The sequence below is a fragment of the Dermochelys coriacea genome, chromosome 3 (assembly GCF_009764565.3).
Source record: "Dermochelys coriacea isolate rDerCor1 chromosome 3, rDerCor1.pri.v4, whole genome shotgun sequence".
In the NCBI taxonomy this organism is placed as follows: Eukaryota; Metazoa; Chordata; order Testudines; family Dermochelyidae; genus Dermochelys; species Dermochelys coriacea.
In genome coordinates, this window is record NC_050070.1 from 47,970,898 (window position 1) to 47,988,115 (window position 17,218).

Here is a 17,218-nt window from a genome sequence, read left to right on the forward strand (position 1 = left end):
ATCAAGGAAGTAGAACTCTGCATATGTTTTGCAAAAATCAGTCTTTAAGACACAGCTCGGAACAGACAAAAATGATTTATAAAATTCAATTATTCTTGAGAAACGTGAAACCAACCAATCAAATCCAACAAATGTCTTGGTCTCTAGATATTTTTCTTTTTTGTTTTCATTTTTACCCAGCAGCATGAATTATAAACATAAAGCCTACTTAGATTGTAAAAGTGGTATCTCATGCAACGGATGCTACATGGTAAAAAAACAAACAAACAAACAAAAAAAAACCACAAGTGCACACTTTTCATATTTATGTTATTCTGATCAGAGATATGTGACAGAAAAAACATGCAGCAAAGACAAAGATGGCAGCAAGATTATTTAACATCCCTTTAAGGATCCAGGGTCTTGTCCAATGATTACGTAAATAAATATTAAAAATTAAAACTTGTTAAAAATAACTCCAATCCTGTTTTATGTATTTTTGATACTGGACAAATCGTACACTATATGATTTGGCAGAAAACTATAAAGATACAGTGTATAAATTAAGACCCTATCATCCTTAAAGAGTAAATATATAATTGCTTTAGAAACACATGATATTTTTAAAGAAAGTGAAGAATAGATAATATTCTCTGTTTAAATCTTTAAAGCATTGATTTAAACTGTGTATTTTTGAACAAATACTTTATAGTCTCCATTTATTCTTCTCAACGAGACCTCATGCTCACTGTGAAAAAAAGTTAATTTGCCTCAAAGAAGCAATGCAGAAGAATGACAAAAGAAAAAAGAAGCCTAAACATTTAAAAGGCATCAAAACAAACTTAAGAAATTAGCGAAGGGGTTATTGCACTCCCCTACTTAAATAAGAAATTCCTTATGCACTAAAAGCAAGCTTGTGTGCACACTGGAGATGAAATTCAACCCTGTGCAGAGGGATAATGGAAGACCTAAGCACCACTTACGTCCCATTTAAGCACACTAACTAGGACTTAAATAGGACATTAATAGTGCATGGGAGTTGGGCTGGCTCTCTGCACGGGGCAAATTTCAGCTTGTATTTGTAAGTACAGCATATATCCAGCCCTAAAATATACACCAAATAAATACAGTTCACATTCCAAACATCCAATGTGGTTTTTGTGGTAAAAATAAAACTGCAAATTAAACTTTCAAAAATTAAAAAGCAAGTATTGTCTATGTCTGAATATAGATGATGAATTATGATTTATAAAGATGGACAGCTTTTGGTGGAAATTTAAATTATTTTCTTTACAGAGCTATACTTTTATATTTTCCATGTTTATTAGAAATAAAAAAGTTTTAAAAAAATGTTTTACTCAAAGGGACCCATCACCGCCAGCTAATTTGTGCTAGGTCTTAAGTAAAACTGTCCCGGTGCATTATAATTTCTCCTGTCCTGTAGATAATTTCCTTCTCTGCAGAATTCAGTGAATCACAGTGGGTCCCTCGCATCTGGAAGGACTGATGGAATGTGAGGACTTTGCAGATAGACATCAGTGCTTATATGAATAATAGCCACACAGTCCAATATCCATATATTCCCATGTTTGTGCAGTATATAAGGAATTTCAGTTCTTAGTATTTTCAGCTAAAATTATGATCCAAGTCCAATAGTTGTTTTATTGCCCCCAACAAAATGTTTTCTGTTTTCCTGCGACTTACCTCTTCTTCTTCTAGTCTTTTCAAAGAGTCACCAGCAAATTTAATATACTGGGTCATCAGGGTCACCAAGGCAGTGTAGCGTGTTCGTAAATCCATGAACTGCATAGAAACGGAAGAGGAAAATGGTAGCACTCACAGTGATTTGGAATGTATTCAAATAATGTCCAAGAACTAGTTCTAGACTTCAACTGGCCTTTACGAAAGTTATATATGGCACAGAGCTTGTAATAAGACAAATCTTGATCTTGGTTTAAGGAACATAATAGTCACAAAGAACCACATAAACAGGCTGTTCACAGGACCAACTGAGCCTAAGAATGGTCAGCCTGGTATGTAAAAGGCTAAATGGAAGTGACCTGCATCTGCTAAGTGGGTAACTGGTGTGGTGGAACTCTGGGGGACAAAAGAATGTGGGGAAAACAAACTCAAGGAAATAATCTTCCTAATCACAAAGATCCTAACTCCTCTGGTACTGTAGCGCTAGAGTGGAATTTTCAAAAGTATCAAAGTAACTTGAATGACATTTGTGCTCCTATGTCACCCTGGGACTTTGGAAAATTCCACCCCCTAGAGCTGTAGTATCCTCAATAGTACCCCAGCCTGAGTGAAAGGACCAAAGGTCCCTATCTTATGTTGGAGGGGCTTCAAAATCTTAATCCCTTTATAGCTGGATGGATAGATGGAGTATCTTTATCCCTATAAGCCTAGATCTTTGTTTCTGGCTGTCAGCTCCTGTTTCAGAATTGTCAGTGAGAGAGAGAGTCACTTCCGGGCCAACCTGCCCCATTCGCTCTTGTACTCAATCAGTCCTCTGGGGACAAAATTGCACCTCTGCATTCACAAATGGGCTGCAGGGAAGCATAGCCTCTGAATCTGCTACAACAGAGCCTTGTGGCACCACAGTGATGGTGAAAGCTACCCATGGGGTGGCAGCCTGAGACATGATCTGTCCCACTATGTTAATAAACACTTTTATTTTTCTCTGTTTTCTATGTTTCTCATCCAAGCTTTTCATGGGTATTTTGTTAACTGTTTATCCACACCAACATCCAGATATATAATCAGATACTGTGAGATGTATAACAGTGTATTTACATCAGAGTTTCTCTATGTACAGTAAAGATCATGTGTGGGGTTACTACATTTAATTATTAATAAATCCCAGACTTGCATTTCCTCCACTCTACAATAGGCTGCTAAATGAATGCACATTTCCCTGTCAAAGAACATCCAGTTACCTCTTGTATAATGAAGTCAGATGAGCTCTGCATTCTTCGGCGTTTCACTGGAGATTTTTGTTGTGAGTCAACCATAGCCCTGTATGTCATTGTCTGCAGTTCATAATCCTGTAAAAATAATGCAGTCAGAAAAGTTATCAACACTCTCTATCACATTGATATTGAATAACATATATATAATGCAATTTAGCAGCAGAGCACCATTGCTTGGAAGTTGTATCCATTGTACAGTACTAGCATACATGTAAAGGACACATTATCAAATTAAACTCTATTATATGTGTATAAGTTTTCTTACCTTTACTGAAGCTGAGTATTGCTCTGAGTATTTCTGGCATTCGTCTATTTTATTTTGTTTCATTTCAATTTCAGAAACCAGCATCTGTAAAATATATGTGTATATCTTCAGCATAATAATAATAATAATAGAAATAATAATCATAATAATAATGCTTTTCTCTCCCTTTGTTATGGCTGATAAGTATTATTATGATAAGAATTTCTAAGTTTCCCACCCTCATACTATTTATAGCACTGCTTGCATTTCAGTGTCCTATAGCTAGTTGGAATCCTGGGTCCTGATCGGAATCCTAGAAAGTCAATAGAAAGACTCCCATTGTCTATAAGTCTCCAGGATCTGATGGTATTCACCCAAGAGTTCTGAAGGAACTCAAATGTGAAATTGCAGGACTACTAACTGTCATCTGTAACCTATCATTTAAATCCGCTTCTGAACCAAATGACTGGAGGATAGCTAATGTGACGCCAATTTTTAAAAAGTGCTCCAGAGCTGACTCTGGCAACTACAGGCCATTAAGCCTCACTTCAGTATTGGGCAAACTGGTTGAAACTATTGTAAAGAACAAAATTGTCAGACACACAGATGAACATAATTTGTTGGGAAATAGTCAACATGGATTTTGTAAAGGGAAATCATGCCTCACCAATCTACTAGAATTCTTTCCGGGGGTCAGTAAGCATGCAGACAAAGGAGATCCAGTGGATATAGTGTATTTAGATTTTCAAAAAGCCTTTGACAAGATCCCTCACCAAGGACTCTTAAGAAAAATAAGCAGTCATGGGATTAGAGGGAAGGTTCTCTCATGGATTGGTAACTGGTTAAAAGATAGGAAACAAAGGGTATGAATAAATGGTCAGTTTTCAGAATGGAGAGAGGTAAATAGTGGTGTCCCACAGGGATCTGTACTGGGCCCAGACCTATTTAACATATTCATAAACGATCTGGAAAAAGGGGTAAACAGTGAGGTGGCAAAATTTGCAGATGATACAAAACTACTCAAGATAGTTAAGTCCCAGGCAGAGCTACAAAAGGATCTCACAAAACTGTGTGACTGGGCAACAAAATGGCAGATGAAATTTAATGTTGATAAATGCAAAGTAATGCACATTGGAAAACATAATCCTAACTATACATATACAATGATGGGGTCTAAATTAGCTGTTACCACTCAAGAAAGAGATCTTGGAGTCATTGTGACTAGTTCTCTGAAATCATCCACTCAATGTGCAGCAGCAGTCAAAAAAGCGAACAGAAAGTTGGGAATCATCAAGAAAGGGATAGATAATAAGACAGAAAATATCATAATGCCTCTATATAAATCTATGATACACTCACATCTTGAATACTGTGTGCAGATGTGGTCGCCCCATCTCAAAAAAGATACATTGGAATTGGAAAAGGTTCAGAAAAGGGCAACAAAAATTATTAGGGGTATAGAACGGTTGCCGTATGAGAGAGATTAATAGAACTGGGACTTTTCAGCTTGGAAAAGAGGTGACCAAGGAGGTATATGATAGAGGTCTATAAAATCATGAGGGGTATAGAGAAAGTAAATAAGGAAGTGATATTTACTCCTTCTCATAATACAAAAATAAGGGGCCAACAAATGAAATTAATAGGTAGCAAGTTTAAAACAAACATAAGAAAGTATTGTTTCAAGCAACGTATTGTCAACCTCTGGAACTCCTTGCCAGAGGATGCTGTGAAGGCCAATACTATAACGGGGTTCAAAAAGGAGCTAGACTGATTCATGGAAAATAGGTCCATCAATGGCTATTAGCCACGATGGGCAGGAATGGTGTCCCTAGCCCCTGTTTGCCAGAAGCTGGGATTGGGTGACAGGCCATGGATCACTCAATGACAAACTGTCTGTTCATTCCCTTTGGGGCACTTGTCACTGGTTACTGTCAGAGTACTGGGCTTGATGGACCTTTGGTCTGACCCAGTATGGAAGTTCTTATGTCCTTATTGAGTTCCATGTGGTTTAGATCCAGCCCGCTGGTAGAATATTGTAAAAATAGTGTCTGCATCCTGGCCAACACACTCGGGGGAGAGATAAGCGGTTTGAGCATTGACCTGCTAAACCCAGGGTTGTGACTTCAATCCTTGAGGGTGCCATTTAGGGATCTGGGCAAAAAAAATTGGGGATTGGTCCTGCTTTGAGCAGGGGATTGGACTAGATGATATCCTGAGGTCCCTTCCAACCCTGATATTCTATGAATGCACTGACATGATCATAAAAACAACAGCTGTATAAGGAAGCTAGTCTATGTTCTATGAATGCACTGGGGACTGAACTGGACACCTGCAAGGCTAAAAGCTGATACATTTTTAGCTAAAGAGACTGGTTCTTTAATGAGGGCTGTCACAGACTCACTTCCTCTGTGGATCAGGCACAGATGATGACCTGAAATACACACTATCAGGGGATTACATAAACATTTGGTTGCCACCCAAACAGTTGTTTGACTGTGGCATGTTCATACCCCTTTATTATTCACTATTATTGAACATTCACACAAAGTGGTTCTGTTTGTCTAACATTTAGGGAATGGCTGTCCTTCCTGGTCTCAATCCTGTAAGGTGCTGAGCACTTTGGTGGCAAACCAATAAAGCACTCCCTTAACTGTAAGCACACAAGCAGTCCTATTGAAGTCACAAACAAGGTAAGTAGCTTTCATGACAATGCCATTTCAGGAATATGATTAGTTTTTGCTAACTGTGTTTGCTATTGAATGGCAACTCTCTATGGAGCGCTGGTGTGTGGCAAGTTGGGATGCACTCCCAACGGCATTATAGAGGAAGGATAGCCCAGAGATTAGGACATTAGCCTGGGAGTTGGGAGAGCCCCGCTTTGCCACAGACTTCCTGCATGATGTTGGGCAAGTCATTTTGACTTTCTGTGCCTCAGACCCTCATCTGTAAATAAGATTAATAGCACTTCCCTACCTCAAAGCGGTGTTATGAAGGTAAAAGACTGGCGTGCTCTGTTACTACAGTAATAGGGGTCCCAGAGATATCTGAGATAGCTAACGGGAGATTGACATCATTGCTTTAAACTGAGCTTTATATTTTTTCTTGTTAGTAGAGTCCCATTCAGTTTTTTTATATTTTATATTTTTTGGGAAATTCATTTTAACGATTTTATCCATGCGAAGAGGTGGAGGAAAGGGGTCCTGCCCGGGGGAGATGAGAGGCCCTGGGGGGGAAAAGGATTGTTGTACAGTGAGCCTGTCCCACACTCACCCAGTAGCACGTGATTCCTGTCCATGGGTCCGGGCCCACCTCCCCATTGCGATGTGGCACTTGGCACTTCCCCTCCATCATCATGATAGAGGGGCGGCTGGACCAAATTTGCACAAGTGATGCTGTGACCCTGTACACTACATAACTGGAGCAGGGAGCTTGGCCCAGATCTAAGGGACAGGAGCTGCTGCTGTGAGGTGATTTTTTCATTTCAGTTTGGTTTATACTTTGTTTTCTTGTATTTTGCATTTTCAAAAATCACAGGGCTCCAGTTATTAGTTTCAATACTTTTCCCCAGGGTGAGATTCCCTTTTTGTACCTTTTGCTGGTTCAGCTGTTTAGCCAAAGCTTTGCTGTTTTCTGGTTGGTTTTCTTGAATCTTTCGCTGAGTATCTTCCACTTTCTGAATCCAGGTATCCAGTGTATGGTAAGTATCTTTGTAATATTTCAGAGATTTACTGATACCCTCTAAGTCACGCAACCTGGTTTAATTTGAGAACAAGAGATGTGATTGGGGAGAAGGTACTGTAAAAAATTATGCAAGTCAACGTAGCCTTTAAGATATCAGGTGTCCTAGCTCCATCTCTAATCATAACAGGAAATTTAATAATTTTTACTAAAATGTATTAATGGCAGTTTCTACCACAGAGATCCCAGCTTAATGACATTCCAAAAAGATTAAAGAGGATTTTCACACTAGAGAACACTCGGAAGAGGGAAAGAACATTTATACTAGAAACAACTGACTATGGGTCAAACCTTCAATGGGCTTTTGTGTTCAGGAAAGGTCCAGTCACAGCAGAAACACTGCACATTTCCTAAATTAATGAGCCCAGAAGCAGAAAGACCATGCACTAGACACAACATTCCCCAGCACACTGTGAAGGAAGCCTCTGCAGAAGCAATTGTCACTGCCATGCAGAAGGACAAGAAGTGGGTGTGTTTTAGGTGTGACCAGTGGAATTGGTTCTGAGCATGAGCCAAGAGGGCCAAAACCTGCACTGAAGGAGACCAGCAGACCACATCCTCTACTCCTCCCAAGCCAAGTAGGAGTTGGCACAAAGGCAAAGTCTTTAGCTGTCCAAAAATGCTAATGTCAATGATCCTTTTTGGGTAATCCCTCTTTAAACCATATGATTCTGGAAACTATTGAAAACCCACTCAAGTTTGTGGGCCTGCCATTTAAACCAAACAGGCACAGAGACTGAAGTGGAAACTGGTTAAGACTCTTCTATTCTGCAGTTAAATGGGAGCAGAGGGGCAAACAAAGGCAAGCTGTGTTATTTCCTGCGAACTGATTTTGGAGTGCTCAGAGTGTTTGAGACTCATCTACTGCAGTCCAAACAATGTGCCTAAAACCCATACAAATATACTAACCAAAGAGACAGCAGAGACGCGGGTTCAGAGCAATCTGTCAGCCTGTAACCCTATATTTAACAACTCTGGTATTCTGGTTTGTAATATCTACTTTTGAATCTGCCTTACTTTCAATAATGCTAAGGGCATGCTCTGTGCATGTGCATGTATGTGTGTGAAAAAGAGCGAGCGTGACAGTGATTATGTATTGCATTTGAGGAATTATATTTTGGTATACATATAAACAAATAACAGGGTAAACAAAATAACAATAAATGGTGGGGAAAAGAAAAGGAAAGATGTTTAATTGGAGCTAATATTGACAAATATATGTGTATAGTGAGTATCACTGTCAAACAGTTAGGAAGTAGGAAGGTGAACATTTGCAGAAAACAGTCTGTTTACTGCCACAAATTGCAACTACCACAAGCTGTCATATTTACACTAGAAGTCACTGTGTGTTAAGAATAATCTGTCAGCATATTCCCCACATATGTCATGTGAGGAGAGTGTTCAGTTCATGTTTGCCTTGTGAGCAGATAGGGACACTTAAGCTTCTCACAAAGCTACTGTTTTGTCATTTAAATATATCCCTTTTTTTACACATGGCCTACCAGAAAATGAAAAAATTAAGAGTGAAATTTAAAAGATACATACACTGCAGTTTAATTTCAGCCAAAAAAGGCTACACATGCCAATTGCATGTTTCTTATACTCAAAAACAGAAGGAAAGTGCCCTTCCCCATATTTTTTGTGAAAGCCAGTAGCTTGAAGGCTATTAATCATACTGACATTCAAACTGTTTTCTTTGACTAGACTGCATTTTTGACCAGGTCTTGCCAATCCCTTCTTTAGTTTCTGGCAATTAGAGGTAGAGGCAATAAAATTAGTTAATTATACTTATATAATTAGTTAACTGATTATCAGTCCCTGCATGGATTGGACTAAGAACATAAGAACTGCCATACTGGGTCAGACCAAGGTCCATCTAGCCCAGTATCCTGTCTTCTGACAGTAGCCCATTGCCAGGTGCCCCAGAGGGAATGAACAGAACAGATAATCATCAAGTGATCCAGTCTCTGTTGCTTATTCCCAGTCTCTGGCAAACAGAACCTAGGAACACCATCCCTGCCTATCCTGGCTAATAGCCATTGATGGACCTATCCTCCATGAATTTATCTAGTTCTTTTTTGAACTGGTGGAACAACCTAAGGACATCTGCTTTTAAGAGGGGAGAAATATGAAAGTTTGCCTTGTACAGCATTGTTTCATATAAACAGCAGTATTCTGATACTTCTCTTCAGGGATTCTAGGGTCATAAACTAAAATAAAGAAAATAGTTTTAGTTTTCAAATAATGTTATTCTCCTTTAATTTGTCCTTAGCTCTAGGCAGATAGAATTAAAGAGATTGAAAACAAAAGGATATGAGGTTGGTTGGGAAAGCATTAAGATGTGAACTTCTTCCCTGTGAGAACAATGGATAAACGCATTCCAGAATACTGTGTGTGGGTGTGTATATTATATATATATATAAAGCACACACACATTACTGTTCATCTGTGTGTGCGCATGTACATGTGTATAAAAATATTTGAGATAATATTATCCAGGGACACCACCAAAATCTAATCAAAGAGTCACATTTCATAGAACAAATGAACTTGAGTTGCATCATGATATTGTATGAACATAATGGAAGGTCAACAGGACATACTCCAGGGGCAAATTACTGGTTCTTGGCCAAAACCTGAAGTCCTTATTTCAGTTCTTATGCAGACAAAATTATCAATGAAGTCAATGGGAGTTAAGGACTAAGGACTTGAGGTCTTAGGCCCAATGTTCTTTATCAAGAAGTAAACATAAATCTGACCAGCAACTCACAAGTGAAGGTTATCTCATCATTCCCACCTATCAGTACTAACTAGGGGGCAGCAGAAAGCATTTCCCTAAGACAGGAGGCCCTGTTCTGCAGGCATTTTTGCTAGGGGAAAAGGGCAGCATATCTGTGCTGTATCTCATTAACTACTAAGTGTTATGGTAAAGCCCATAAAGCGTAGTGTTAAACTGAAGATGTTACACACACTTGAAGTTGTGGCTCTTGTAGAAAAAACTGCAGGGGATCATGTGAACAATGGCAGCAGCACTGAAAAGATAAGCATCCACCATGTTAGCAAGTTTCCTAAATAGTTAAGAAATGCATTTCAACCCACGATAATGTTCATTTCTTATTGCTTAAACAGAACATAAATTAGCTAAGAAACAACATCAATAGCCTAAAAGATGCTTTTAACACACTACAACATGAAGTGGTACAAACCGGTTTTCAATCTGAGAATGAACATTTTGCCATCTCTCAGACAGCTGATCAGCTTTCTCTTTATGCCAGTCAAAGTCAAGATCGCGTTCCTTATGTGTTTTAAACATTTGATCACTGATCGCTTTGGCTTTCTGCAGTTCATCTTCTAAGGCATGGAATACCTCTCTTTTCTCATCCACTTCAGACCTCCACAGCTAATATGTAAAAAAGGATAAGTAAACATAAACTATAGTACTGTGTGTGTAAATCAACACATTTCATATCCAATTTTTTCTGGTTGTTCAGACTGCTCCAATACCGAAATGACTATGAAACAGCCATGAACTGAAAATACTGGGTATAGGAGTCCCAATGCCCACACAAATCTAGCACATGGCTTGCAAATTAGCAAGCTAATATTTGTCTAATAAACTACAGAGGTCACTTTAAAAATCTGTCAATTGTAAAATAACATTAGCTCACTGCTTGCAGTATTTAAATGGAAAATATAAGGGACTGTACAAATACTGAAGGAAGCTTTTCTATTTATTTAAGAAAGTAGCAAGGTTTTTAGGGCAGCCAGCCTTAATGTTGTCTGGAATCTTCCAGTAAAAGACAAAAGTAACTAACTCTCTTGTTGCTGCAATCACACACCTTTGGAGCCTCAGATATTCCAAGACACTTACTCTGCAGTGTGTCTCTCTGCACTTGGGAGGTGCATTAGCACTCCTGTTTTGCATGTTATGTGCACAGCTCATACTAAAATTTCCAGAGTTATATGTGTATGCAAAATGCAAACTTCTGTAAGTATAAAGTCTCTGTGAGAATTATTTTAACCTACTAAATAATACATTTATTTTCTTATCCTAATTGCCAGAAGGATACAGATTTGTCTAATATAGCAATCTTAAAATTTACAGTCTGCTTAAAAGTAGAAAAGTCGTCTTTGGCTGCACCACAAATGTAGTCTAACCAATGGGCTATTATAAAAAGACACTTATTTTACTATACATTATTTTACAATTACCTATAAAGAAAATATCGCAAATTCATACCTTTAATGTACCCATAAGGTTCTCAATATTATTCTTGTCAGCAGTGACTGCCTCTTCTTCACACAGTTTAGTCTCATAAAGTTTTACTAGCGCTTCGGCTCCTTGAGTGTTTTTCAGCACCAAATTTATAGTTTTTAACCTGAAACAGTAACCTCTTGTTAACTAATCGCGTATTGATAATATTGAAACTGCTCACATTTTTCAGTCTTGCTGTGTGATATGATAACTAGTAATCCTTTTTTTCCACTGTAATGACTTTGATAACTCTCTTACCCTTGATCAGTATTATTTATATTTATAACTTTACTGTTTTTTTATTTACTTTCATTTGGAGCAAAAAGGGTGTACATTAAAATGCATCAAGTGGGAAGTGACGGTTTATTACATACTTTTCTATGTAAATGGAAGACATAGAGTAAACTTGATTCATATTCTGAATGATGACATTGAGCTCAGAACGCAGGTTGGGGACGGAAGGTGAACCAGCAGCTTGACTGAAAAACTCTTCACATTTATCTGTGATCATTCCCAAATCATCCTTGAGTCGATCCAGCTCTTTCTTTAGCGTCTATAAAACGGAAGGCAATTGACAGTATTTATTTATTCTACATCAGCCTGACAGTGTTCATATATCCTAGACATCACTTAGAGTAAACTTCTGTTCTTAATATTTTTTTTATTTCTGTGCTCTTTGTTGAAAAAGTGAGGAATGTATGTGCAGCATAGAAAGACGGAAGACTGGCTATTGATTAGTTCCTTTACCTCCACCGATATATGAGAAAATCACGTAGTAACCCCCACCCCTCTGAGCTGAACCATAACATGCAAGGATCTGCATCCATTTGTTTCAAGAGAAAACTATTCATTTTGGAAAACCACCACTTCCTAGTTGAACCATTCTTTCTGACTGACTCACCTCTTGTTCCGAGATCCTAAACACACTTTCATGTAGGTCATCCCTCTCCAGTGGAGTCCGAATCTGTCGGATCAAACGGTCCTCACAGCTCTCCAAGCGAAGTCTGATATTTCTGACTTCTGAGATGTACAGATTGTAAATGGATTCCTCCTGCTCCTCTGTTGAAGTAACCAAGGGTGCTGTTTAGGAAATGAATCTAAATTGCCATGCCATATTTCTCCTCCTAACAACAGATTTTGCAATACCTCCGAATATTACAGCTCTTTCAGGGATTTATTCAACTCCCAGAAAAGCCAGTAGGAATTGACTTTAATGGGAATTGGATCAAACCCGTAGTCCTTAGCTGCTACTAGATCATCTCCTTGCACTTCCAAAATTAATGTCTATCAGATTCATTGATTCAAGGCCAGAAGGGATCATCTAGTTTGACCTCCTATATAACACAATCTATAGAACTTCCCCAAAATAATTCCGATAACACAACTTTTAGGAAAACATCCTCCTTGATTTAAAAATTGTCAGCGATGAAGAATCACAAACCTTGGTAAATTATTCCAATGGTTAATTACACTCATTGTTAAAAATTTGCACCCTATTTCCAGTCTGAATTTTCCTAGCTTCAACTTCCAGCCATTGGATCGTGTTATACCTTTCTCTCCTAGATTGAAGAACCAATTTATTAAATATTTATTCCCATGTAAATACTTATGGATTATAATTAAATCACCCCTTAACCTTCTCTGTTAAGCTAAATAGAATGAGCTCCTTGAGTCTATAACTATAAGGCATGTTTTCTAATCCTTAATCATTCTCATTGTTTTTCTCTGAACCCTCTCACCAATTTATCAATATCCTTCTTGAATTATGGCACCAGAACTGAGCACAGTATTTCAGCAGTGGTTGCACTAGTGCCAAATATAAAGGTAAAATAATCTCTCCACTCCTACTCAAGATTCCCGTTTATGCATCCCATAATTGCATTAGCTCTTTTGGCCACATAGCTCATGTTCAGCTGATTATCCACTATAACCCCCAAATCTTTTTCAGAATCACTGATTCATGGGATAGACCCCCATTCCTGTAAGCCTACATTCTTTGTTCCTAGATGTACATGTTTACATTTAGCCATATTAAAACGCATATTGTTTGCTTTCATATTGCTTGCATATTGTTTGCCAAATGATGCAGATTCCGCTGAACCAGTGACCTGTCCTCTTTGTTATTCACCCCTCCAGCAATTTTTGTATCAGTTGCAAACTTTACCAACGATGATTTTTTGTTTTCTTCCAGGTCATTGATAATGATGTAAACAATGTAAGGCCAAAACCTGATCCCTGAGGGACCCCACTGAAAACAGATCTGCTCAATGATGATTCCCCATTTTCAACCATCAGGGCTACCATCATCCCCTTTGCATGCATACTGGTGAAGTGAATGACTATACTTCTTCCAGCCAGATGATATCATTACTGCTATTGTAGCTAACTCTAATGGATTTCTTCTTCATCACTGTAAACAGGGATACAGTAAAGGACTGGAGGACTTGGGCTAGCCAACCCTGATTACAAAATGAGTCACACCTGAGATCAGGATGATTGCCCTACAGAGAGGCTGCAATGAAGGGGGGAAGATCAGGAAACTGTAGAAAAACTGCAGTGTGAAGGGCTCCTGCATGGAAGACCCTGAGACCAAGGGAGATGTGACAGCAGGATCCCAGAGAGCAGGAAGCTCCTGTGAGGAAACCCGGATGGCATTTGAACCTAGAAGTTTGGGGACCTAGCGGCTAGTGCCAGAAGGCTAAGCTCCAGCTAGAAAAAACTGGGAGGATTGGCTATGAGAACAGACTGGGACAGAAAAAGAGCTCCACCTGAGACAGAAGACACCAGAGCTAAGAATGGATTTTAATGTGGTGATGGACTTTATCTTGGGACTCTGTGGACTGTTAAGAATTATTTCTGTTATTAAATCAGCCCCAGACAGAGGGTGTTGTTATTCATGGGAAAGCCTGCATGTAGTTCTTAAGGAGCCCAATACAGGGGGCTAAAAGGGGCAGGGTGCCTGCAAAGTGACGCCCGGTCACAAACAGGGGCTCATTAAATGGCCACCACACTACAATCACCTATCTAGTATTCTAAATTACTAAGTACAACATATCTCTGCTTATATAGCAAACTATAGTGGCAATTTAATCAGTTTTATAAACTATTTCACTTCCATAAGTCAACAGTTACTTGACAGCATAAGGTATCTTTTCAGATTTACCTAAGCTTTCATATTTCCGCATCTTAAAAGCAGCCTTATGATAGTAGCTTTTAAAGAGTGGTGATGGGGTATTTTGCAACACTAGGATAGAATTGTGTAAGACATTTTTCTTGTGTAATAGAGTCAAATACTATTCTAATTCTGTTCTGAGCTCAGTAAGATATTCAAGATATATTGCAATCCATCAGAAATAAGACTATGAAAAGCTAGACCAAATGATGAGCTGTACTCCAGAGGGTAAATTATTCTTCCAGGAAAAATGTTTTTTGCACACCTTTGAGTAGTACTAATAAATCACCTTCAACTCTAGTAGAATTCACAGCGCAACCTGTCTAAATGATAGCTCTTTATTCATTTATTGTAGCTGCCTGTCTTAATGATGTTAACATAATAAAACATGCAGTGTACTGAAGTTCACATTTAGAAAGCAAAAGATTCATCAGGAATCATAAAGCCTCTTTTAAAGAAACTTTTACATATTTCCCAGTGAGTTGCTCTTACCTCTTTCTGCAGATTTAAGAAGCTCCTGATAGTACTGCTTGCAGACATTAACCTCCCTTTCCAGATGTGCCATATCTGAGCCTGAAAAGATTTTGGATTCCTGGCTGTCTTCCAGAAAGTCATCAAAGCGGGACTGTAAATTGCTTAAAACCTGCTGATGTTCTCCTGGCAACATTGTCTTTATCTAAAAAAGAGAACAGATCTGTATAAATGCCAGACATTCTTGTCAAGTGTACAGATGATAAAGGTGATACAACTTCTCTAATTACATATATTGAATTCAACATGGTTTGGGGCAGATGTTGTCATTACAGTACTTGCAGGGTTGAGGGAGTGTAACGCCATATCACCCTAGAAGGAGCTTCAGGAGGGAATGTGCATTATGAAGTAGAAGAGGATTGTATGTCCGCTGGACTGAGGAATTGTCAGATACCAATGCAACATAAGTAGTGGAGTAGAAAATGCAGGAAAAAAAGCTTCTCTTGTGAAGCACTCTAAAATATTCTAGCCTTTTCAATGACCTTGTATAGTAACAGTTGCTTGTGTCCTTTCTCTGCAAACGCTTCACTGAGAGCCAACACGCATAGGTCAGTAAAAAATTATTCAAGTGTTTGCTAAAGCACCCTGTGTACCACAAATTGTCATGGGCTCAATGTGATCATGTTATAATACAAATAACAGAACATATTACTCTCATAACAGCACATGCTTTTTATCACCTATGTTCAGGATTCAGAAGAGCAAATACAATTTGGGAGCACAGCTGAGATCAAGTCTGGCAGTTTTCACTACTCACATTGTCTCTGTTAGAAACATGGGGGGGAGGAACCTATATAAACCCTAGATTCATCAATACCCTGTCCTACCATCATAGATAGTGTGGAATAGGCCCACCTGATCTTAACAGATGTCCCCTGCTCCACAAAATGTAGGGAAAAGCTCAGGGACCCTACTAATATGACTTGAGCGAAAATTCCTTCCCAGTCTGAAATTGGGCAATACTGTAACCAGTTGCATATGAGCAAAAAGCACCATAACTAAGCATCTAAAATCCATTCATATTCTGAGATAAATATTTTGAGGCCAAGTCATTGTCCATTTTTCCCCTCAAACCATCATCTGTATATGGATGTGTGATGGTCAAGTTACAGTCCAATTAAACATTTGGCTTTCCAGCATACATGACCATGGATAGAGGAGAAGCATCTATGCTTTATTTATCTGTTGCCTTTACCACTATTTATCAGAGGTGCTGCAGACCCACTTACTAAACCATAAAGGCATGCAGCTGCATTAATCTGACTTTGCTCATTCCCCTCAACAGATCCCAGACAGACAGCTGTTCCTCTTCCCCAAGCATTTTCATATGGAAGTCAATCCTGCATCTCTTGGGGAAATTGTGTCAATGTCCATGTAAACGCGCTAATGGAGACCCATGAGATAACATGGGCTTCCAAGGCTTCAGTGCACTCATGATTCACAGCTCTGTATTTCTTTCTCTTCCAGCACAGGAAACTGGATCCAAACACCAAACTCAAGCTATATCTGGGTGTGAATAAGATAGTGTCATGGTAGTATGCAGTTCTAAGATTCTGTTGGAGCCATCGGTATTCCTGGGCCCTCACAAAACAACAATCACAATCATAACAACAGCTGGCTGTTCATGCATTCTATTCCAAATTCATATTTGATCTTTCATGCCAGCAATGGGATAGGCCTATGTTATACCAGAGACCATTTCTCCTCCCATGCCATGTGGCAATCAATGGGGAAATGGTTACTGACACTAACATGGGTAAGAAACAGGGCATTTTCAGTGGAGGTTGCTGGTTCATTTGTATCAACCAGAAACGGTGAGAAGTGTGCGGATGACCTCTCAATATGTGTACTGCAAGTGTTATTTGCAGCAAACTGAAGAAAGATATATTAAGTATTGTGTAATAAACAGTCTCAGGTAATATAAAAGTAAAACAAGATTTACAGAAGCAGACATTGCGTTGTTCAGTGGTCTGACAGATTATTTTAGACAAAGTCTTTGATATTTTGATTTAAATCAGTATTTTGTTTAGAACAAACTAATCTTAAACTGCTCTTTAAGGATGAAATAATATAGACTATATATCAGGGTACAATTCTGTAGCATGGAGTAACTAAAATGCACCCTTATGCAAGCCTCAGAGACTGAACATGGGGCTTGCAATTGCCCCAATCATTAGGAGGTGAAGCTGCAGCAAAAGAAAACTATATGTCAAAGTGAAAGCTGCTTAGATCAAGATGGAGTACTGCACACAGTAAAATGGAGTAGGCACTGTAAGCTGTCTCTCCACATTGAAGTTGTGAGCAGTTAAAAACTTCTCCAGTTT

The 17,218-nt window shown here is 38.7% G+C and overlaps 1 protein-coding gene across 16 annotated transcripts in view; it reads right to left on the reverse strand.

Moving 5' to 3' along the window:
• DST (dystonin) overlaps window positions 1-17,218 on the reverse strand; it is a 468,601-nt gene that overhangs the window by 188,531 nt on the left and 262,852 nt on the right. For all 16 annotated transcript variants that reach the window (XM_038397725.2, XM_038397722.2, XM_038397727.2 and 13 more), the window contains 9 exons: window positions 14,856-15,039; window positions 12,093-12,250; window positions 11,566-11,744; window positions 11,177-11,315; window positions 10,143-10,336; window positions 6,788-6,950; window positions 3,220-3,303; window positions 2,922-3,029; window positions 1,684-1,782 (listed from right to left, as the gene is read on the reverse strand). In XM_038397725.2, coding sequence (XP_038253653.1) covers window positions 1,684-1,782; window positions 2,922-3,029; window positions 3,220-3,303; window positions 6,788-6,950; window positions 10,143-10,336; window positions 11,177-11,315; window positions 11,566-11,744; window positions 12,093-12,250; window positions 14,856-15,039 — 1,308 coding nt within the window. The remainder of the gene's footprint in view (window positions 1-1,683; window positions 1,783-2,921; window positions 3,030-3,219; window positions 3,304-6,787; window positions 6,951-10,142; window positions 10,337-11,176; window positions 11,316-11,565; window positions 11,745-12,092; window positions 12,251-14,855; window positions 15,040-17,218) is intronic.